The sequence below is a fragment of the Capricornis sumatraensis genome, chromosome 14 (assembly GCF_032405125.1).
Source record: "Capricornis sumatraensis isolate serow.1 chromosome 14, serow.2, whole genome shotgun sequence".
NCBI lineage: Eukaryota > Metazoa > Chordata > Mammalia > Artiodactyla > Bovidae > Capricornis > Capricornis sumatraensis.
The window spans coordinates 77,646,960-77,671,522 of NC_091082.1; the positions used below are offsets into that span (position 1 = coordinate 77,646,960).

At 37.6% G+C, this 24,563-nt stretch overlaps 1 protein-coding gene across 4 annotated transcripts in view; it reads right to left on the reverse strand.

Annotated features, from left to right (window-relative positions):
- Positions 1-24,563, reverse strand: part of RPS6KC1 (ribosomal protein S6 kinase C1) — a 210,640-nt gene that overhangs the window by 60,445 nt on the left and 125,632 nt on the right. For 3 of the 4 annotated variants that reach the window (XM_068985998.1, XM_068985994.1, XM_068985996.1), the window contains one exon: positions 22,469-22,561. The exons of the other annotated variant lie outside the window; for it this stretch is intronic. In XM_068985998.1, the coding sequence (XP_068842099.1) occupies positions 22,469-22,561 (93 nt within the window). The remainder of the gene's footprint in view (positions 1-22,468; positions 22,562-24,563) is intronic. 4 annotated transcript variants of the gene reach the window in all.

The following is a 24,563-nucleotide window of genomic DNA, read 5'->3' on the forward strand; positions in this document are numbered from 1 at the left end:
TCTGAGTAGGCTCCGGGAGTTGGTGATGGACAGGGAGGCCTGGCGTGCTGTAGTCCATGGAGTCACAAAGAGTCGGACACGACTGAGTGACTGAACTCAACTTAACTGAACTGAGAGGTGAAATTTAAACCCTACCAATCTGGCTCCAGGGTTCTTCCTCTTTAACTGCTAAACTATACTATTTATGTCTGTATATACATAGCTGGAACACTGAGGGTATACAAGACAATAACCACCATAGTACCATAAGAAATGTACCCCCAAAATGCAGAAAATACAGTAGTTCAGACATCAGGAAGAGACTGTAAGACTTTGATGCTGGGAGGGATTGGGAGCAGGAGAAGAAGGGGATGACAGAGGATGAGATGGCTGGATGGCATCACTGACTCGATGGACGTGAATCTGAGTGAACTCCGGGAGTTGGTGTTGGACAGGGAGGCCTGGCGTGCTGCGGTTCATGGGGTCACAAAGAGTCAGACATGACTGAGCGACTGAACTGAACTGAATCACCTGCCTGTGCCAAACAACAAAGAGAAATCATGAAGAATAAGGACTTAGAAAGGACTACAGCCTAAGGCAGTTAGGGAGTCACTGATAACTTTCAATACTGCGCTATGCAGTGACCTGGGGACAGAAGCGAACCGCTCTGAGTTAGTAATGGGGGATAAGAAAATGGAGGAAACATATACATATCTTTCCATAGAGAAGTATATCAGAAGAAGGAAAAACACTAAAATGAAAGAGTTGGTAGGATCATCAGGTTTGCACTTTCTCAGAGAGGGTCAAACTGCTCTCCCTTGGAACCTGTATTCACCACCAATCTTGAACCTCCAAGTCAAGGAACTATAGTTAAAGAACCTGAACCTTGACAGTCAAATTAATACCATGAGTGCAAAAGGAGGCACACCCCTGTAAAGGAAAGCTCAATAAACATCTACTGAGTCTGTAAAGACATTCAGTGTTCCTTAAATCTCATTTGTTTTCATATCGGTTTGTGACTCTGTTAAGTCACTCACCAGATTCCAATCCAAAACATTTCACCAGGTAAAAGGTATGGAAGCTGTACAAAGGAAAGAACTTTTTTCTACCAGAAGCTTCTTAATTGACTGGACAATATGTACCTGTGTAAATCAGCAGTGTTATCTCTTTGATGGTCTCACTTAGCCATGAAGCATGAAGTATAGATAAAAAGGCCAAAGTAAGATCGATAAACATGGCTGAAAAGGGCTTCTTTGTTTACATTTACTTTCTTCTCCTACCAAGTTTGTTTGTGACTAGACAATGTTCACATTGAGGCAATAAACACAAGAACATATGTGATTTTTTTAAAATGTGCCCTTTGACTGTCAATTTCTCCCAAACAGGTGTTGGCTAAATGATTATAAATTGGCCTCTGGATACACCTCTTCAACTGAGCCGTACAGGGCTGGTGATAATATAATTAGACCTAAAAACATCAGGCTGGTGAATGCTTTCCATCTGTTTGGCAATAATGTTTAGTTAACAATAGTCTTTAAAAGAAGCACCTTCAACTTTAGTTCTTAAAGTTATTTATAGAGCCATTCTTAACACACCAGCACTCCTGCTAACAAGAGCTTTAGCCACTTGGAAATTATTAGCCATACGGCTGTATACAAAGAGAAACGACTGCATTTAACATCTGTATCTTTCCAAATTTACACGCTTCAACCTCATTTAGAGTCATTTCTTAATGAACAGTGCTATGGCACTGCATTAATATTATAGTTGCATGCACAAAGATCATAAGGAGCCAAACATTTTTTTAATGCCAACAGTAGGCCAATCTGTAATGAAGCTGTCAGCATAAAGGACAAAATAATAGCTTCTTTAACCCTCAAACAGAATTTGTTCATTTGTGGACTAGAACACATCAATTTAAAAACTGCTCATGGGTTTGCTCACCTTTATAAAGACAAAAATCTAATCTAGGACTAATTTGATACAATTGTCTTTCCAATAAAAGGCTCCTAAAACCAGCTTTTATTTCATGATAAAACAAGTTCTATAACTCAAACTGTCATGAAATAATTATCTTGGATGGCATACCTTATTGAGAGAATACAATTAATGTATTTTTCCCTTTCATTTTTCACACTTACTTATCAGCACTATATTAGCATATGGTCTAACAGGAGAGATTACTCCATCTTTGCCCATGGTAATATATAGAATCACTGCTCCTAACTGGAAAAAAAAAAAAAAAAAAGCAAACAACTTATCCCTCTAGGATTAGCCTCATCTGTTCTTCAATTCCACCAGCACAATGAGACTTGCCTACTTTCCTTTCACAACAGTAACAAGAAAAGCTCCAGTTGATTATCAGTAAATTTTGTTAACTAGAATGGGGAAGACCTGACATTTAACTAAGTTTAACCAGGTACTGCCTCTGGAAAGAGGGGAGGTAGGAGAGCATATCAAAAGCATCAAATGACAATTAATTTTTAGGCACATGAAAAATAAATTTAGAGAAAAGAAAAGAGACAAACAGCAATAAAGACATGATGAACGTGGTGAGAAATTGCAGAAAGTTCCCTTTGGTGACGATTATATGTCATCTATTTTTGAATTTTTTTAGATACTTAATTTTTTTTTAAATGCTGACATTCAAAGTCTATAAGCCTGTAGAAGTAACTTCAGCTCCAATTCCTTTAAGAAGAAAGATTACCTGGGTAATCCAAGGGAACATCTCTCACTACTTTGGTGCCACTTATTTCACAGAACTCCAAAATAATTAATAAAAGTGTGTGTATGTGTGTTTTAATGTTTAAGAAAAGCCTACAGAGACAGCCATAGTGGGGCAAACAGCCTTTCCTTTAACGGTTGTCACAGTACTGTTCGTGTTGTCTGGATGTCATCTAAATGGACGTCAGTTGTGCAAGTTATACCATTTAGAATTCACATATAAATATACCAGAGAACAAGGAGATCAACATAAGAAAGAAGGCAGAGAAAACAGAGAAGCCCAATCACACAAGTTAGCTAGTTTTTCTCAACATAGTTCTCAACACTTGACCATTATTAGATTCACTAAACTCATCTTGGCAGCGTTATAGGTACTCGTAATGTTATTCTTCTGTAGAAATAGTCACAAACCTAAAGCACTAAACCGTTGCTTTCCCTGTCAATACCACATGATGATAATCAAATGTTACTTACACTTATTGCTAAAACTCATCTCATTTCATAGGCTTAGAATATTCAAAATGTATTTTGACTGTTAATTCCATACCTTATTCTTATGAGAGATATCTTATAAAAATTCAACAACCAGAAAACAAAAAGTACTTGGTGAACTTTAATACCAACAATTTCTCCAATTCTTCTCACCGGGGTCTAACTTTCTCTTTCTTGGACATCAGAAACTAGCAGTGCTCCCTGTACCACCGCCCAGCAACTAAAAAACAAAGGATACTCAGCCTACCACTTTTTTCCATGAGAAACTGCAGCACCAGGGGTGTCAGCATGGACAGTGGAGAGACACTTCTCGCCCTTATGCCATGAAACCAATCTGTTCTTGATGGTCCTGTGCTCACAGAAGTTGTTTCACTGATAAAAACTGAAGTATGAAGAACAGCATTTGACATGGATACTTACAACTCTATCCTAAAAGATGGAGAGTTCAAGGATCTGTTTTCAGTAAAGCATAAAAAGTACCTTTGTGACTGAAAGGAAACAGAAAAAAATTCTTTGGCATCTTATTAGTGTTTTATTGGTGCTAGAATTTCCAGCGTAACGCAACATCATGAAGTAAGTGAACAAACAATCCCAAAGGATACTGCTCTGTGGATTGATGCCAAAGCCAGAAACACCACCAAGCAGCTTACAGCAAGGTGAGATATCATTCTGAAGTGGGCTGAGTTCTCAGGGCATCTATATAACCTAGAAATATCTTCAAAGACAGGAAACAACAGAACTGATCTACTAGGATTATACGGAAGTAGTATGCAAGATCTACATTGTTTTCCAGTTATTAAATTCCAAATTATCATAAATAAAAATATAGTTTAAATGTTTATCCAATCACATGTAATTCCCCAAAACATCCCATTTCAGTTTACCTAATTTTCTTATCTGCCTTAACTACAAACAAATTGGGGCAGGAACAAGGGGAAAGAATGACATTAGGACAAGCAAGCAACACAAAACTAAGCCGGTAAATAACTAATTTCTCTATGAGAAAACAACTGATCTTAGACTTCTTTAAATGCCCACACATTTGCAAAGGTTTGAGTATGCTAATTTTTTAATTAAAAGATATTTCAGCAGTGAAAGCTCTTTCATATGCACTACTGATTCTTCATCAAACGTTAACTTTCCAACTTAACACCAGTATAGCCGGTGGCAGCCTGAAGGTTCACCATCTGCTGCTACCCAAAGTCACTGTGGCCACCTTCAGAACATATGCATCAAAGCCTGGAGATAAGAGACTGAAGGAATACTGCCTAAGTCAGCATAAGGGCGATGACAAACCCAGAGGCAGGCAACAGGCAAGCTACCAGAAAATTTAGAACATCACGAACCAGCAGTCACCTCTTCGAATACATACCCAAGGTCACAAGGGACTCTAGTGGCTGAACAAACAGCCAAGAGAAATACTACCACTAATGGAATTTACTTAAGTAAATAAGTGTGATGATTTTTTCCTTAAAAGAGAGGGGATAGTTATTTTTTAAGTCTCCTATAATTTTATTCAAAGCAAGCATATGGTAAATAAAATGAAATATAAAATTGAAGTTATATTAATGAATAATATATATTAATATATATATTAGTGAATAATAATAAAGGTATAAGTATATATTTTAGGCAGTCATAAAATAAGGTACTTTGTTTTAAAAGATTTATTTTATTTTCTGTGTACCATCATACCTACCATTCAAATACTAACAAAGTACTCTGAGATGAGATTTTATAAAATTCACAAAATAGCAATTAAAAACCCTGATTTCTGGCTACTGAAAAATGTCATTTATTTAAGGTAATAATCATATTCACTACAATACTGCATATAGAAACATAATATCGTGGTGTCTTTTAAAATACTAAAAAGAGAGAAACTCAAAAACCTGGCTATATTCAATTATAATACTGAATAATTGACATATTCATCTTAAAAGAAATTAACTAATATGAAATTTTCTTATACATCATCTTTCGTTTCTAGGTTGGTTATTTTGGTTTCTTAAATGTAGTTAAAAAAAAGCAATATAGAAAATATCTTTTAGAGTATATAAAGCATCTTTCTATTCTTAATTTTAAAATGGCAACAGATACATTTACTTAGAATTCATTCTAATCTTAACCCAGATAGCTTAAAATTCTTCCAAACGTCCACAGCAAATTAGTTATAAATTAAATCTAGGGCATTATTAAGCATTCATATACCATAGGAACTGTCATAATGAAGCCCATTTGTCATGCCCTCTATCAAAATTGAACACAACCTGTTGAGCACAACTATCTACAGCTTCTACAACCAAATACAATAGTGTAGTGTGTGTGCGTGTCCCAGGTAAACACAATTCATACCTCTATATACTTCGTAATTTCAAAAACAATCATGATGGTTTTTCCAAGGTTCATAGTCTGTCATTGTGAGAGCTAAAAATAGAGTTCAGTTCAGTTCACTTCACCTCAGTCACTCGGTCGTGTCCGATTCTTTGCGACCACATGAATCGCAGCACGCCAGGCCTCCCTGTCCATCACCAACTCCCGGAGTCCACGCAAACCCATGTCCATTGAGTCAGTGATGCCATCCAACCATCTCATCCTCTGTCGTCCCCTTCTCCTCCTGCCATCAATCTTTCCCAGCATCAGAGTCTTTTCCAATGAGTCAGTTCTTCACATCAGGTGGCCTAAGTATTGGAGTTTCAGCTTCAGCATCAGTCCTTCCAAAGAACACCCAGGACTGATCTCCTTTAGGATGGACTGGTTGGATCTCCTTGCAGTCCAAGGGACTCTCAAGAGTCTTCTCCAACACCACAGTTCAAAAGCATCCATTCTTCGGTGCTCAGCTTTTTTATAGTCCAACTCTCACATCCATACATGAACACTGGAAAAGCCATAGCCTTGACTAGATGGACCTTTGTTGACAAAGTAATGTCTCTGCTTTTTAATATGCTGTCTAGGTTGGTCATAACTTTCCTTCCAAGGAGTAAGGGTCTTTTAACTTCTTGGCTGCAATCACCATCTGCAGTGATTTTGGAGCCCAGAAAAATAAAGTCAGCCACTATTTCCATTGTTTCCCCATCCATTTGCCATGAAGTGATGGGACCGGATGCCATGATCTTAGTTTTCTGAATGTTGAGCTGCTTTAAGCCAACTTTTTCACTCTCTTCTTTCACTTTCATCAAGAGGCTCTTTAGTTCTTCTTCACTTTCTGCCATAAGGGTGGTGAGGACAGCGAAAAAGTTGGCTTAAAGCTCAACATTCAGAAAACGAAGATCATGGCATCCGGTCCCATCACTTCATGGGAAATAGATGGGGAAACAGTGGAAACAGTGTCAGACTTTATTTTGGGGGGCTCCAAAATCGCTGCAGATGGTGACTGCAGCCATGAAATTAAAAGACGCTTACTCCTTGGAAGAAAAGTTATGACCAACCTAGATAGTATAGTCAAAAGCAGAGACATTACTTTGCTGACTAAGGTCTGGCTAGTCAAGGCTATCGTTTTTCCTGTGGTCACGTATGGATGTGAGAGTTGGACTGTGAAGAAGGCTGAGTGCCGAAGAATTGATGCTTTTGAACTGTGGTGTTGGAGAAGACTCTTGAGAGTCCCTTGGACTGCAAGGAAATCCAACCAGTCCATTCTAAAGGAGATCAACCCTGGGATTTCTTTGGAAAGAAATGATGCTAAAGCTGAAACTCCAGTACTTTGGCCATTTCATGAGAAGAGTTTACTCACTGGAAAAGACTCTGATGCTGGGAGGGATTGGGGGCAGGAGGAGAAGGGGATGATAGAGGATGAGATGGCTGGATGGCATCACGGACTGGATGGACATGAGTCTGAGTGAACTCCGGGAGATGGTGATGAACAGGGAGGCCTGGCGTGCCGGGATTCATGGGGTCGCAAAGAGTCGGACACGACTGAGTGACTGAACTGAACTGAACTGAACATCTGCATATCTGAGGTTATTGATATTTCTTCTGGCAATCTTGATTCCAGCTTGTGCTTCCTCCAGCCCAGCGTTTCTCATGATGTACTTGCATATAAGTTAAATAAGCAGGGTGACAATATACAGCCTTGACATACTCCTTTTCCTATTTGGAAGCAGTCTGTTGTTCCATGTCCAGTTCTAACTGTTGCTTCCTGACCTGCATACAGATTTCTCAAGAGGCAGGACAGGTAAATATTATCAAAATAACTTTATCTTCCAAGAAATGTTATCAATATATTATGAATCATAACATTTAAAAAAAAGTAAGCATATTTTGGTGGTGCTAAAAGAATTTGCAAATACAAGTAATGTACGCAAAATTCAAAAACCAGTCATTCTCACACTATTTCATTGCTCCAAAGGGCACTGAAATATGGCTGTCAAAGTGTGTTTTCTTTGACAGTCTAATATCAGTATCAGAAAAGATAAAAAGGATTTTAAGGATGTTTCTCTACTTCCCATCTAAAAGTCATTTGGCCAACACCTGGATTATTCATCCTTAGGCAAATAGCTAAATCTAGTCCTGCCCTACAGCAATACAAAACACATGTGATTCTCTGGAAAATAACCCAGGGAGTAATTATTTCAACCACAAATATGAATTTTAAATCTCTTATATTCCTATTAGCCGAATGTCAATGAATGTGAGCCATTCCTCAGTGATATCTCGTATTAGGATGTGAAGTGAATGATTTAGTGAACAGTAACCTATATAGAAATGTCTTATATATATACACACACACAAACATAAATACATGAAAAAAATTTTACTTTGTATAATTTTTAAAATCCTAGGCCTATACATCTATTACTTCATAAAACATGCTTCTAAAGGACATGGTGTGTCTTTGTAAGAAAACAGGATATAAATACAGCAGAAGGCAGAATATAAAAGACAGAGAAATCAGGTTTAAAACGGAAAGGCTGAACAGCTAGGAAAAACATCCACTTAAATGCCTTAAAAGCTAGATCTCTACACCTTTGTCATTCTCATTTTGATTGTCTGTCTTCTGTTTTTGTGAAGCAACTTGCCCAAGGCCACAAAGAGATTATGCTAAAGAGAGGTTAAAACTCTGAAGTTCTGGGTTTATAGGCCCAAGTTCAGCTTATGTCATTCAATTCCATAATGAAACCATTTATTTTTTTGGTTTGAATTCTGAAGTTCACTTGGGATAATGATTTGACACTGTTAACTTTAGATGAAAATTAACTCAAAAGTATGATCTGTTATACTTAGCTTTAGATACATTTTTTTTTTTTTTTGTATTTGCCAGAAACATCTAATACTCTAGTGCTGATAAAAAATATCCATGAAATTAGAAGACACTTACTCCTTGGAAGAAAAGTTATGATCAACCTAGACAGCATATTAAAAAGCAGAGATATTACTTTGCCAACAAAGGTCCGTCTAGTCAAGGCTATGGTTTTTCCAGTGGTCATGTATGGATGTGAGAGTTGGACTATAAAGAAAGCTGAGTGCCAAAGAATTGATGCTTTTGAACCATGGTGTTGAAGAAGATTCTTGAGAGTCCCTTGGACTGCAAGGAGATCCAACCAGTCCATCCTAAAGGAAATCAGTCCTGAATATTCATTGGAAGGACTGATGCTGAAGCTGAAACTCCAGTACTTTGGCCACCTGATGTGGAGAACTGACTTGCTGGAAAAGCCCCAGACGCTGGGAAAGACTGAAGGCAGGAGGAGAAGGGGACGACAGAGGATGAGATGGTTGGATGGCATCACCAACTCAATGGACATAAGCTTGAGTAAACTCCAGGAGTTGCTGATAGACAGGGAAGCCTGGCATGCTGCAGTCCATGGTGTCTCAAAGAGTCAGACACAACTGAGTGACTGAGTTGAACTCACCTGAACTCTGTCTTCACCTGTCTGATTTTTAAAAACAAATGGATTTCACATATTGTTCAGTAGCTTGCTTTCCGCCCGTCCTGATAGTGTACTTTGGTCATCTTTCCTTATCAGTGCCTCATATAGGTGTCTATATTGAGAGAGGCAGCATAGGATAGTCACTGAAAACAAGGAGCAAAGAGTTGGACATGACTGAGCGACTGAACTGAGAGACTGACAGTGATTCATACTCTGCCTTAATATTTTCCTTTGGCTGCTAAATGTGCTGTCAATACACTCCAATAAATTTATAGGTTCTGGAAATAGAAATAAGTTCCTAAAAAATAGCAAATACATGCACATAGTTTGTATATGGTGTTCAAAATTGGAGTAGTGTGTACTCAGCAAATGCTATGTTACAAAGGTAACAGGCTGACACAGAGCCTACATCTTCAAGTCAATCATATGTATCCAACCAAGTTACCAATGTCAGAGACAGCCTGATTCCAATGCAGAATAAAATGCTTCAAGGGCAAGAAAGCTTTAGATGCTATTAAGTGTTTTAAATGGGTTTTGCACTTTTAGAGCAGATGGAGCTGAAATTTTGGTACTGATTAAAATTTAACAGTGTTTTCATATGACCTAGAACATTTATTTAGTTTAAAAATCCAAGTGTTGATGTTCTTAAAAACATTCCAAAATATTTCAAAGCACATACGAAACACAAAGACACAACACTCATTCTCAAACTGACAATTTCATTGACTGCAACTATTTCCCTGCCAACAATCTACACGTGTATTCCGTGAGATGGTGCAAAAGGGAGGGGGATGAATGCTTGGACAGTTTTCAAAACCCCTCTCTTGCTCTGATCCTGAACATGCGGTATAGTTTGAGGTGCAGCCTCACAGAGTATGTGAAACCTTAAAATACATGTATTATTTCTTTTTGTCCCCTTTATAACTATTCAGCAAGCATTTATTACATCCTTACTGGATAGACAGCAATATATCTAATCAGGCATTATCAAAGACATGAAGAGAGGTAAATAAGGTATACTTTCTGCCCTCTAGGGCAGGTTAACAATATATTTAAGGCAACCAAAGTGAAAATAAGACACAAACGAATGCTAAGTTTAATTCAAAGAAAGGAAACATGAATATTACAGTTGAGGAGGTAAGCTTTCAAGTACGTCGTGAAGACTGGACTATACATAGGTAGGCAGGAAGGAAGAAAGAAGAGAAAATTCACAGTTGGAGAAGCTCGAAAGAAAGCTCTAAGTCTGGCACATCTCTGTATACTGGCATTCCTTTAGCCTTCTATGAGTAACCCTACTCATTTCTCATGTCTTTACTTTCTTTAAAAAGCCTCTGGAGAGCCCCAAGTTAGGTACCTCTCTTACATGTTCTCATAATACTCTGGTGTACTTCCCTCACTGAAACAGCTTCACATTGTATTCTAACTGCTATTTCCCACTAAATTATAAACTCTGAGAGAGTAGAGATGAAGTGTTTTATTCACCATTATATCTCCAGTGGCTATTATCACATTTGACATATAGCAGGAGCTCAACAAAATCACTGCAGAGGGTGATTCCAGCCATGAAATTAAAAGATTTGGAAGGAAGCATATGAAAAAGCAGAAACATTACTTTGCCAACAAAGGTCCATCTAGTCAAGGCTATGGTTTTTCCAGTAGTTATGTATAGACGTGAGTGCTGAAGAATTGATGCTTTTGAGCTGTGGTGTTGGAGAAGACTCTTGAGAGTCCCTTGGACTGCAAGGAGATCCAACCAGTCCATCCTAAAGGAGATCAGTCCTAGGTATTCACTGGAAGGACTGATGTTGAAGCTGAAACTCCAATACTTTGGCCACCTGAAGTGAAGAGCTGAGTCACTGGATGCTGGGAGGGATTGGCGGCAGGAGGAGAAGGGGACGACAAAGGATAAGAAGGTTAGGGGGCATCACTGACTCAATGGACATGCGTTTGGGTAAATTCTGGGAGTTGGTGATGCACATGGAGGCCCGGTGTGCTGTGGTCCATGGGGTCACAAAGAGGTGGACACGACTGAGAAACTGAACTGAACTGAACTGAGGAGCTCAACAAATACTTTCTGAATTAATGAATGAATGAGGAAATAGAAATAGAAAAGACCTGGAGAGAAATGGTGAGGAGGTAGGTCAGTTAGAATAAATGGTCCCTACCTGTTTTTAAGATAATGTGAGTAGAGAGGTATCATTCATTTATTTATTCATTTTTTAACACATATTTATTGAGTATTGCTGTTTCTAAGTCACTAAGCTAAATGTCAAAAACACAAAATTAAATAAGACATAGTCACCAAGCTGGTATTTGACATCTTATAGAGGCTTCCTCTTCAAAGACACATTATCTTTTGCCCAAGATTTAGACTATCTTTCCTGTCTAAAATTAATAGATGTCTATGATACTGTATCAAAATGACAAAAATGTTAATTTTTAGGAAAAAAGAAGAAAAATACTTGGTATTTGAGGCATGTGAAGGCTTGCTGGAAGAAGCATAGAAATAGTATCAAAAACTACCACACACAGACTTCCCTGGTGGTCCAGTGGCTAAGACTCTGCACGCCCAATGCAGAAGGCCTGGGTTCAATCCCTGGTCAGGGAACTGGATCCCATATGCCACAACTAAGAGTTCGCATGCCACAGCTAAAGAGCCCACACACCACAATAAAGATCGAGGATCCTGCACACTGCAGTTAAGACCCGGAGCAGCCAAATAAATAAATATTTAAAAAATAAATCTACCATATAATATGGATGAATGCTACGGCAGAAAGGTTCAAGGCATTAAAAAGACACAGCAAAAGATATTTTAAAATATCACACAGTAGAGGTAAGCAAGGTAGCCTTCCAAGAGAAGATAATAATTCAGAATGAAACAAAATTATGTGAGGAGGGGAAAAAAAAAGTCACTCCAGGTAGAAGGGTACATCCTGTGTAAAACTGTGTACCCTGTGTACCTTACAAGTTCCATAGGGCTGTACCCAAGGAAGCATGCTGAGGTGGTCTGGGAATGGTCTTTGCAGGCTTAGATAAGAAGTGCAAACATTATCCTAAAAATCTATGTGATGGTATTAAAGACTTATTAGCAAGAGAGTTATTTGCTTTAGAAAGATCACTTTTCTAAAGTATCCATTTTATGAATTATTCTGACAGTAGTGTCAACAATGAACTGGAGGAAAATCAGATTAGAGGCAAGTATAGTATGTATTAAAAGGGGGATAAAGAGAATAGTGTATGCCTTTAAACTTACAAGTAACTTGGGATGCCTAAGTTTTGATTTGAAACAGTTGAAGGTTAGTTGTAACTAGCAGTGCCCAGAAGGTATTGGGTCAACTTGAAATAATTATTCAAGCTATATGTCATCTACAGGATTCTTTGTCCTATTTTGGTGAAAAAAAAAATTGTTAACTTGAAAAAGGTCAACAAAGACATGTTGATCAAAATCATGGACACCACGAAGCTGAGAGGTCCACACAATGTGTTAAATTTAACATTCTCTGAAACACAGATCACTATCCCCTATAGAAACTGGCGATGGACAGGGAAGCCTGGCGTGCTGCAGTCCATGCGGTCGCAAAGAGTCAGACATGACTGAGCTGCTGAACTGAACTGAAAGAAAATTTTAAAGCTATATAATAATGACTACAAAGAAAACAAGAGAGGAGATGAGAAAAGATGGAAGACAGAAAAGACAGAAGACAGACAACAGAATGAACCAGATACTACAGACAGCTAAAGCAGGGATTGAAGAGTGGCAGTGAAAACAGGGCTTATATGAAGACCTACACACCAAACGGATGAGGACAGTGGTCCTCCTTCAACCACTGGGCTCCCAGAATCCTGGCTGGTCTAATACTACATCCCTCAGTAAAAGACTGGAAAGTTCTTTTCTAAGAAAACCAAGTAGCCTAAAAGATGAGACATATGGATACTGAGACTATTAGGTTTCCTAATAAAATATCTATCATTTCCCAAATTGAAGGTCACCAAACGCCCAACTCAACAAATTAAAATAAAATAAAATCCCACCAAAACAAATCACTGTGAAATTCTGAAACAGTAAGGTCAGAAAGAAGAGCCTACAGGCCTCCAGCAAGCAGAAAGAAGGTGGGGGTGGGGAAAAGGTCAGGAACTGGAATTCAATAGAGAAGACTGATGGAAGGAATTCCCAGGAAAACAAGTGAAAGTGTGATGAGGGCAGCTATGCAGAAGACCAAGAGAACAAACCAGTCCAGACTTGAGAAGAGCAAAGAAGGAATCCGAGAGAGACGACTACGAGAAAACCACTGATCCAAAGTACTGTCTGAGGCACCGGATGGTACTGAGACATTTTAAAGTTTTATCAAATGGTTTAGTAATAAATGTAAAAAATAAGGACAGGGACATAGGAAAAAATAAGAGGAGCATGACGGGGAGAGAAGGAACCAATCTATTAACCCTAAGGAACAAAAAGTGTGTACAAGGAAAGTCTGAAGATATTTCAACAGATTGAAATTTTGGTCAAATTTAAGCAAAATAAAACTAGAAGAAACAAAAAGAAAAACAATACCAACTGGAAAGACAACACACTGTCTTGAAGTAACTAAAAAATGGTTATTGGAGAAGGGCAGTACTAAGGACTAAAGCAGCAGTACTTGGCTCAAGAGTAAACAAAAAAGCCTTTCTAAGAGTTTCAATTGTGTAAAATGGAATGACCGACTGAGACACTGAGTAGCTCAGTCTTTACTCACACTTCTTTATAGTCCTTCCCGTGTTGTTTTAGAATTTACAGACTGACCTGTATCTCTCCTGCTAGACTAAAAGGGAGAGACAAGCCCTATACAGCACCCAGCAGTGGCTGTCACATGGTGGCATGGTTAAATTAACAAATAAAAAGAGCCTAAAGCTGAGCAGCCATTCAGTGGGCACTACAGATAGGCCACAAGATCTGTAATTCATTGGGTCAGATGACCTTAAAGTCCTTTCTAACCCTGAGCTTGAATAGCCGTTAGGAGGTAAAATGAAACTAGCTCCTTGACCCCAAAATTACTTAGGTTATCATATTATAAAACTGCCCATACAAATCTATCCCTAAAAATATATTAGATAATCATACTTTAAGTACAAAAAGAATGAGTTCTTTAGAATAAAAAAATACTCTATTAATCTAATCTATTAGCATTAATATCACAGATAAAGGGTTTTGCAAGTATAGAATTCATTTTTATATATTCAATTACAGTTAAGACGTATGTTTCCAAGAGAAAGAACAAGATATTTAAGTATTGAACATAATGAAACAACCAAAATGCATGTGTGTGTGTGTTTATCAAACATGTAGCTGTCCCTTGTTTTAAAAAACAGGTATATTAGATGCCATTCTTTAAAGATAATATTACTAGCTATAATCAAAGTCTATTTTGATTTCATGTATAAAAACTGTGGCTAAACTACACGCCCTTCAACAATATGCATAAATCAGCTTGTGGTTATCATGTTATCAGCACAATCCAACTCTATTGTTAACTATTCCTTAGCTTCTTGAAGCAGTTTTAGGTTCACAACAAAACTGAACAGAAAGTACAAAGTTTCCATACATTCCTCCTGCCCCCAAACGCCCTACAAGCTCCTCCACCATTATGAACATCTTGCAGCAGTGGTACATTTGTTGAAACTGATGAACCTACAGTGACACATTATTATCACCCAAAGATCACAATTTAGAGTTCACTCTTGATATTTCAATGGTTTTTGACAAATGTACAACATGTATCCACCATTATATCAAGCAGAATAGTTTCACTGCCCCCCAAAATTCCATCTCTACCTGTTCACCCTTCCTTCCTTCCTCCTAATCCCTGGTAATCACTGATCATTCTACTGTCTCCCTGACTTTGTGCCCTTTCCAGAATGTCATATACTTACAGTCATGCAACACGTACCCTTTTCAGGTCTGTTATCTTTTACTTGTTTGGGTTTCCCAGGTGGTACTAGTGGTAAAGAGCCCGCCTGCCAATGCAGGAGACAGAAGAGATGCAGGTTCAGTCCCTGGGTTAGGAAGATCCTCTGGAGGAGGAAATGGCAACCCACTCCAGCATCTTTGCCTGGTGTCCCACGGAGAGAAGAACCTAGAGGGCTATAGCCCACGGGGTTGCAAAGAGTCTGACGCAGGCAGCACGCACATCTTTCACTCAGTGATATGCATTTAAAGTTCCTCCATGTCTTCACAGTTTGATAGCTCATTTCTTTTAAGTGCTGAATCATTTTCCATTGTCTAGATGTACCACAGTTTATTCATCCCATGAAGGGCATCTGGTTGCTTCCAACTTTTGGCAATTATGAATAAAGCTGTTATAAATATACACATGTAGACTTTTGTGTGGATGTTAACTTTTCAGCTCATTTGAGTAAATAACTAATAAGCACCATTGCTGGATTATACAGTAAAAGTACGTTTAGTCTTCCAGAGTGACTGCACCGTTTCATACTCCCAGCCAGCAATGAATGAGAGTCCCTATTGTTTCACATCCTCGCCAGCATTTGGCGTTGTCAGTGTTTCAGATTTTGGCCATTCTAATGGCCTCCCTGGTGGCTCAGCAGTGAAGAATCTGCCTGTAACTCAGGAGACTTGTGGGAGACGCGGGTTCGATCCCTGGGTCGGGTCAGGAAGATCCCCTAGAGAGGAAAATGGCAGCCCACTCCAGTATTCTAGCCTTGGAAATCCCATGGACAGAGCAACCTGGCAGGCTACACTCCATAGGGTCACAAAGAGTCCCACATGACTGGGCAACTCAACAAGTATCTAGAGGTACTTCATTGCTGTTTTAGTTTACATTTCCCTGATGATGTAGGATGTGCAGCGTCTTTTCATCTGCTTACTTGACATCTGTAGATTTCCTTTGGTGAGGTTCCTATTAAGGTCTTCAGCCCATTTTTAATTGGGTTGTTCATTTTCTTATTGTTAGGTTTTACAAGTTCTTTGTATATTCTGGATAACATTCCTTATCATATATGCTTTGACAAATATTTTTTCCCAGTTTTTAACTTGTCTTCATTATCTTTACAGTGTCTTTCATAGAGGAGAAGTTTTTAATTCTGATGATGTCCAGCTTATCAAATATTTCTTTCATGGATCACGTCTTTGGTGTTATATCTAAAAAGTCACTGCCATACCCAAGGTTATCTAGATTTTTTCCTATGTTGTATTCTAAGATTTTTATACCTTTGTGTTTTTCTTTAGGTCTACAATCCACTTTGAGTTCATTTTTTTTCAATGTGTCTATGTCTAGGACCCCTTTAAGGCCTATGTCTCGGGCCCCCTCGAGGCCTGCGTCTCGGGCCCCTTTGAGGTCTGCATCCAGGACCCCTTTAAGGCCTGCATCTCAGGCCCCTTTAAGGCCTGTGTCTCGGGCCCCTTTCTTCACTGGCTTTGGTGCTTCAGTACCATCTGCTGATGCAACTATCTTTTCTCCATGGTACTGCCTTTACTTCTTTATCAAAGACCACTAGACTATATTCATGTAGATCTATTTCTAACTCTATTCTGTTCCATTTATCTGTCTATTCTTTCACCAATCCCACACCACTGTCTTGATTTCTATAGCTTTACAGAAAGTCTTAAATTCAGGTAGAATTACTTCTCTGAATTTGTTCTTTTCCTTCAATATTATGTTAGATTTTCTGGAACATCTGTTCCTTTATTAAAACTTTAGAATCATTTTCTCAATATCCACAAAATAACTTGCTGTGATTTTGACTGAGATTGTACTAAATGTATAAATCAAGCAGGGAAGAACTGACATCTTGGCAGTAACGAATCATCCTACATATGAACATGGAATATCTCGCCATTTATTTAGCCCTTCTTTAATTTTTTTCATTAGAGTTTTATAGTTTTCCTCATATAAAGTTGTATATATTTTGTTAGATTTCTGTCTAAGTATTTCATTTTTTTGGAAGTGCTGATATACGTGATATTGAGTTTTTAAATTCCCCTTGTTCACTGCTGGTATATAAGAAAGTGATGGACTTTTATACATTAACCATGTATCATGCAGCCTTCTTATAACAGTATTTTGGGGTGCATTTTTCATATAGACAATCATGTCACCTTCAAATGAAGTTTTCTTTCTTCCTTTCCAATTTTTGTATCTTTATTTCCTTTCCTTACCTTACTGCAATCGTGAGAACTTTCAGTAGGATGCTGAAAAGGAGGGATGAGAAAGGACATCCTTGCCTTGATCATGATCTTAGAGGGAAACTTCAAGATTCTCAGCATTAAGGATGATGCAAACTATAGGAGCTCTGTAAAAGTGCTTTATCAAGTTGGGAAATTTTCCCTCGATTCCTAATTTGCTGAGAGTTTTTATCATGAATGGGTATTGGATTATGCCATATGCTTTTTTATAGTCAATTGAGAGGATGATGTGATTTTTCTTCTTTAGCTTGTAGATATGCTGGATAACATTAATTGGCTTGGAAATGTCAAACCAGCCTTGCACACTTGGGATAAATACCACTTGGTCATAGTACATAGCTCTTTCTATACATTATTAGATTCAAAATTCCTAATATTTTTTTAGGCTTTTTATATCTATGTTTATGAGAGATACTGGTCTATAACTTTCATTTCTAGTAATATCTTTACTTCTGTTTTTAAGCTAACACTGACCTCAGTGATTGAGTTAGGAAGTACGACTGCTGCTTCGATCTTCCGGAAGAAATTATAGAATTGGTTCAATCTCTTCCCTAAATGTTGGTGGAATTCACCAGTGAATCCATCTAGGCCTGATGCTTTCGACTCTAGAAGCTTATTAATTATTGGTTCAATTTTTTTTTAATAGATATAGACCTACTCAGATTGAATATTTCTTGTGTGAGTTTCAGCAGATTATGTCTTTAAAGGAAATGGTCCATTTCATCAAGGTTATCAATTTTGTGTGCACAGCACTGTTCACAGTATTCCCTTATTACCCTTTTAAGGTTTATGCCTAAAGTGAGGTTCTCTCTTACACCTCTGATCTTAAAAATTTGTATCTTTTCTTTTTATTAGTAAACCTAGTAAAAAGCTTATTGACTTTTTAACAGAACCAGGTTTGAGTTTTTCTTTTTTGAGTTCCTGTTTTTCAATTCTTATGATTTCCGCCTTAATTTTTATTATTTCTTTTCTTCTGCTTGTGCATGTCTGCTAAGTTGATTCAGCCATGTCTGACTGTTTGAAATCCCATGGACTGTAGTCCACCAGGCTCTTCTGCCCGTGGGATTCTCCAAGCAAGAGTATTGGAGTGGGTTGCCATGCCTTCCTCCAGGGAATCTTCCTGACCTGGGGATCGAACTCATGTCTCTTACATCTCCTGCACTGGCAAGAGGGTTCTTTACCACTAGTGCTACCTGGGAAGACCCAGTGTTAGTCACTCAATCATTTCCAACTCTTTGCAACCCCATGAACTATAATCCGCCAAGCTGCCCTGTCCATGGAATTCTCCAAGCAAGAATAATGGAGCAGGTAGCCATTCCCTTCTCCAGGGGATCTTCCCAACCCAGGGATCGAACTTGGGTCTCTTCCATTGCAAGTGGATTCCTGAATCCATGCCTGGTGGACCACAGTTCATGGGGTTGCAAAGAGTTGGGACATGACTGGGCGACTCCCTATTTATTTTGCCCTTCTTTTTCTCATTTCCTAGGATGGAAACTTAAAGATAATTGATTTTAGATCTTTCTTCAATTTTAACATATGCATTCAATGCTGTCAATTTCCTTCTAAGCACCACTTTCACCATATCTCACAAATGTGAAATTGTTTATTTCTCCTTTCAGTTTTATCAGTTTTTTTGTATTATCAGTACAGTACTAATAATATACCAAACTTAAATTTGGTGAGTACATGTCTAGGACTGCTACATATTCTTAGTGGATTAACCCTTTTATCATTATATAATTTTCCTGTCTCCGGTTAATTTTCTTTGCTCTGAAGCCAATTTTTACATTTTCTGTCTGTACTCTTTGTTCTTTCTATTTTCTTTTTCTTGCCTTCCTGTGGGTTACTTGAATGCTTTTCAGAATCCCATTTGGTTTACCTAGAGTGCTTTTTAGTGTCTCTCTCCGCGTCTACCTTTTTTACTGCTCACTCTAGCCATCAGATACAAACAACATCTCCGCCTACTGGCGCCATCATTCTACCGTTTCAGATGAAGTGCGAAAACCTCACATTCCTTTATACTCCTTCATTTGTAATTGTCGTAAACGTTTTCTCTCTACACGTTTAGAACTACACCAGGCCCGCATGAAGCAGGGCCCCCAGGGCTGGTGCTCTGTGACAGCCTGCAGGGATGGGGCGGGGCGGAGTGGGAGGATGGGGGACACAGGCGTACCTGTGGCCTACTCATGCCTATGTACGGCAAAAGCCATCGCAATACTGTAATGTAATTATCCTCCAATTAAAATAAAGAAATGATTTTCTTAAAAAAAGAACATCAGACAGGATAGTTTTTGTTCAACCATGAAACAACTTAGAATACTCCAGAGGGAAAGGAAAACATCCACTCGCATTTCACTCTTTTGTTCTTTCTTCCTTAATATTTCAGAATTCCTGCTTTTATTATTTCCTTTCTGCTTAGAGAACTTACTTAAGCTGTTCTCTCACAGCAGATTATCAAGTGACAAATTCCCTTCAGCCTTCAAAAGGGCCGATTTCCCCTTCATTCTTGACCGCTATTTTTCAGGACACAGAAACGGGGTTGACAGCTCTTCTCCAGCACTCCAGTGTTGTGCCATGTCTGCACGGCCTTGATGATTTCTGGTGAGAAATCCACCGTCATTTGAACTGTTTCTCCTCAATAAGTAAAGTGCTGCTTTCCTTGCACTGCATTAAAATGAAAGATTTTCCAATCCCAGTTAAAGAACAGAAAGTCACTTATTCCTCTTTGAATTCTAGACCAAGACACAACTATGTAATTACTGTCCCTCTGGATAAGAATATCTAAGTGTCTTGAACCACGATACTAGATAGCAGTCTCACGTTATACCAGTAGGTGTCACTCTATATATGATACATTAAAAGTCACTTAAGTCTCAATTTCATCCCTTCAACAAATATTGACTAAGTGTCCATTATGTGCCAGGCATGATTCTGGATGTTGAGATTATAAAGGTGAACAAGAAAGACATGATCTTATTTTCATGAAGCTTACAGTCTAGATATTAATAAACAAATCTGCTTTACTTGTTTTCATTATAAAAGTCTGTCAAATTCTATTCCAAAGGAAATTTTATTTTCCTAAGCTATTAGAGAATAACATTTTAAATAGCTCTTAAGGAACGTATCATAATGAAACAGAATTAGAGAATCTATGTTCAGTACAGGTAAGATTGGGGCTTCCCTGGTGGCTCAGTGGTAAAAAATCCACCTGCCAGTGCAGAAGGCACGGGTTCGAGCTCTGGGTCAGGAAGAGCCCCTGGAGAAGGAAATAGTAACCCACTCCAGCATTCTGGCATGGGAAATCCCATGCAGAGGAGCCTAGTGGGCTACAGTTCATGGGGTCGCAAAAGAGTTGGACACAATTTAGCAACTAAACAACAGCAGGTGATGATTAATGTATCTAGTGTATTTTCTAGAATTGACACAACACTTCTCTTCCAAACCTTTAAGTTTCTAAAACCCAAATATTAGGTATCCTTCATTTCAATGGAGAAGAATTCATCTTTAAAAAAAATTCAAAGTTTTAAAAAATCTATTCATGTTTTTACAATAGAGACTATTACAAATTTTTAAAGATTATTTGCAAAGTTTATTAATTCCAAAGTACAGATTTCTTTATTTCTACTTACAAAAGTTAAAATGTCCCCTTCTAAACACCAACATACTCCCGCAGTTAACAGAACAAAGATAATAGTGAATTATCATTCTCAGCATAGAATTTAGGGATTCCTCCACCGTCAGCATCCTTATTTGGATAAATATGTGAGACTCACAGCTATTACCAGGACTTAAAGGTGACGTACTCATGATTAGAGTCGAGCAATGAAAGGTCATATTTGTCAAAATAAACAGATCTAAGAGAGGGAACAGACACAGTACCTCAAAAAAGTATATTTGCCTGCACAGAAATCCAAGAACTTTTAATTAATCCAAGAACTATTTAACTGCTGTTTTACTTTTCTGAATTCTCAAACAGAATTTTCTCTAATCTGGGAAGGCTAGAAAAAAATATGGTTAAGGAAATATTTCAGGATCAAAAGTTCTATTGCTTAGAATTCTTTAACTTCAAAATTCAGTCAAATAAATTTCTCTGAGACAAACTGATGCTGATAAGAATTTTAAAAGACCACAACAGCTTCATGTAATATCTAACCTAATATTCCTTTTGAAATACCTCAAATTACCTGAAATATATTCCACATTATTCAATTTTAGCTTAGAATCACACACATACTTTAGAACACAAGAAGCAGTGAATGAATGTGAAGTTATAAATAAACACTAAGGTGCTTCATAAAGGATTGACTGACATTAAAAAGATTAAATTAATTTATATCTAACATTAAGGCATTTTCTTTCACTTTGAAAGGTATTAAAATAGTGGTGGTTGACCAAAAATATTCAAAACTGGCTTACGGGGTATGATTTTACAATTACTCAAAAACTTTCTGACGCCCCAGCACTGTTGTTTGGCATACCTGAGATGTCACCAAATCTGGGGAAACTGAATGGCAGAGACACCTGCTATCGCAACACTCGGATTTCAAATATAAAAATGTGAGTGTGTAAAGGGGGATTTAGTGTACAGGGGAAAAACACAGTTCTTGGTGTTACAATGATCCTGGTTTGAATTCCAGTACTATAAATATTTCTATGTGACTTTTGGGGCAAGTTACTTAAACTGTTCTAAACATCACTTTTCCACCAAGATGCAAATAACAGGGTTGAAAAAGGATTATGTTGTTTATACTGTAAACATACATAAAACATTGTATTATGTTGTTTATATTACATAAATTGCCTAATACATGGTCTGATACATAGTAGGTACTCAAGAAACAGTATTTATTAGGAGAGCACCATTCTTCTTTTTGACCATTAGACTGACTATACCAGTTAATGCTGAACAACTACTGACTCACTAGTGTTTGTAACTAACACAGTGTATCTTTATCTGCTATAACAGGTTTATAAAATCAAACTCTTTACTAGACTGAATGCCAACAAATAAGCACCTTCTCCTTTAACATAACATATTTTGCATGACCTTACATGAATTGCTTAGATAAAAGCTTTTTCTTTTCTGCTTTTGTTATTTTAAAGTGCAGATGCATTTGAGTCATTTTCTCCTTTTGTTTCATATCCTTAAGATCCAAAGCTTCAAAGACACAATGTCAGCATGCAGTCGATTTATTACTGAACTCTTGAAGAGACACTGAAGAATTACCTTGTCAATCACCCCAAGGACTCTGAAGGCCTTCAGCTCCTCGGCAGGGCTCCTTAGGTTCCAAGGGGGCCTTGAACTTAGTGATCCTGGAGGCTAATGGAAGATATCAAAGATTACACATCAATCAGGGAGGTACTTGAAGGAAGACTGCCTGCTGAAGCAAATGCCAGGCCAAAGGAACTAAATTTATCATAAATCAGAGAATGGAAAGATGAAAGGAGGAAGTTTCTGTTTGTCTGTAATATAAAGTAAAAAAAAAATAATAAAATCAAAAATGAAGGAAATCAAAAAGAAAAAGCAAGAAAAAAGTTGCAAGTAAATAAATCATGATAACACTGGAAACAAGATTTTAAAAAGAAAAATTAATGAGCTGATACAGTTTCCAAAGCAACAATTCAATTCAGAACTGTACAGCTATAATGAAACTTTGTAACAAATGGATAACTGAACCGACAATCAATCACAGCCTTATATTTGTCCCAGAAGGCTCAAGAGTAATTTAGAAGAAAAAGACTAAAAAACAATAGATAAACTTGGGGAGAGAGGGAACATAAGTCATCTTCTCTCATCATAAAACTACAGTTCTTTAATGCTACTTTTAAAATACATACTATGTATGTTAAGAGGGATTGGCAAATTTAAGGTCAACCAGAATTGCTAATAATGATGAAGAATTAAGAAACTCTATCCCATAACCAATAATTATTAGAACTGAGATTGGTTAAGCCTAGAAAAGAGATGATTTACAGAAGAAAATGTCTTTTAAATATTTGAACACCTGTGATGTGGAACACTTCATCTGTTCACCATAATAAAAAGTGCAAAAAAGATCAATGAATACAGAAGGGATATTTCAGTACCACTTACAATAAAATAATAATCCTAAATTCCCATCCATTGGTCTTAGTTTTTCACTACCAGTCATACAAAACATTAGACTAGATAAATTCCAAAGACCTTTCCATTTGGCATTTACAATCAGAAAGCAATCCTTTATTAACCTTTATATTAAAATGGTGATGCGATGACAGGACACACAAAGCCTTATTATATCTTCAAAACAGACCTTTCTGTTCTCAACAATCTGTTAGAATACAGAGGAAACATTTATCACCCCCACTGAGTAGCTACTGATAAATAACCTGGTTAACCAAATGTTATGATTACTGGAGTTACTGAGTTACCATTTTCGATACTTCAAGTCCTAGCGCAGCCCAACATCACTAGACAAGAAGCTCCTTGAGAACAGGAAGTATGCCTTATTCACCTGTATATTCACAATGCCTAGCATGCTGGTTGGAAGCCAAGAGGAAGAGCAGAAAAGAAAAGAAGGAGGAAGAGAGGAGAGTGACAAGTGAGGGAGGTCGCATAGACAAATCAGGTGTCTTTAACAGCTAGGAAAACTATCACTTTGTGCAATTAGCTTTCAAAATTTTTTTTGTTTGTTCTTAGGTTTAGCAAGCAAACACTAACTTCAATATGCCTAAAGAGGTGATATTTTAAAAAGATAACTCTTTACTTTTTAAAGAAACTTGAGAATGTTGGTGATAATGGAAACTCAACAGGGTAATAACAATCTTTTCAAAATCTATGTAATTTCCACTTCTAGGATATGTTTCCAAAAAATTATATTTTTAATATCTCACTTATATTAAGTGCTGAGCTAGATGACATAAAACACAGATACATCTCTGTCTCCCTAAAGCTTAAAATCCAAGGCGAATTTTTAAGGCTAGAAAAACACTTAGCAGGGCATTTTAATAGAAATAAAACAAATACAGACTCTTCTCTCTTAATCTATGTTATATTATTTCATCCTCATACCTCACCCTGGTCTGAGTGTAGTACTTACAAGAAGTTATCATTATAATCTCATTTTACAGATAAATAAAAGGAAGTTCAGAATGGTTGGCAGTTTACAGTCAGAAAGAGCAGTGAAAGATCCCAGACTAGATCCTAACTCCTTACTTGATTGCTTGCAGTCCTTCTGCTACACAACACATTCTGATGATTAAAAATTCGGCTCTCCCTACTCTATTATCAAGGAAGCCTCAAGAACTGCTTGTGATTTTTGTAAAAGGAATGGCTAGAAAAC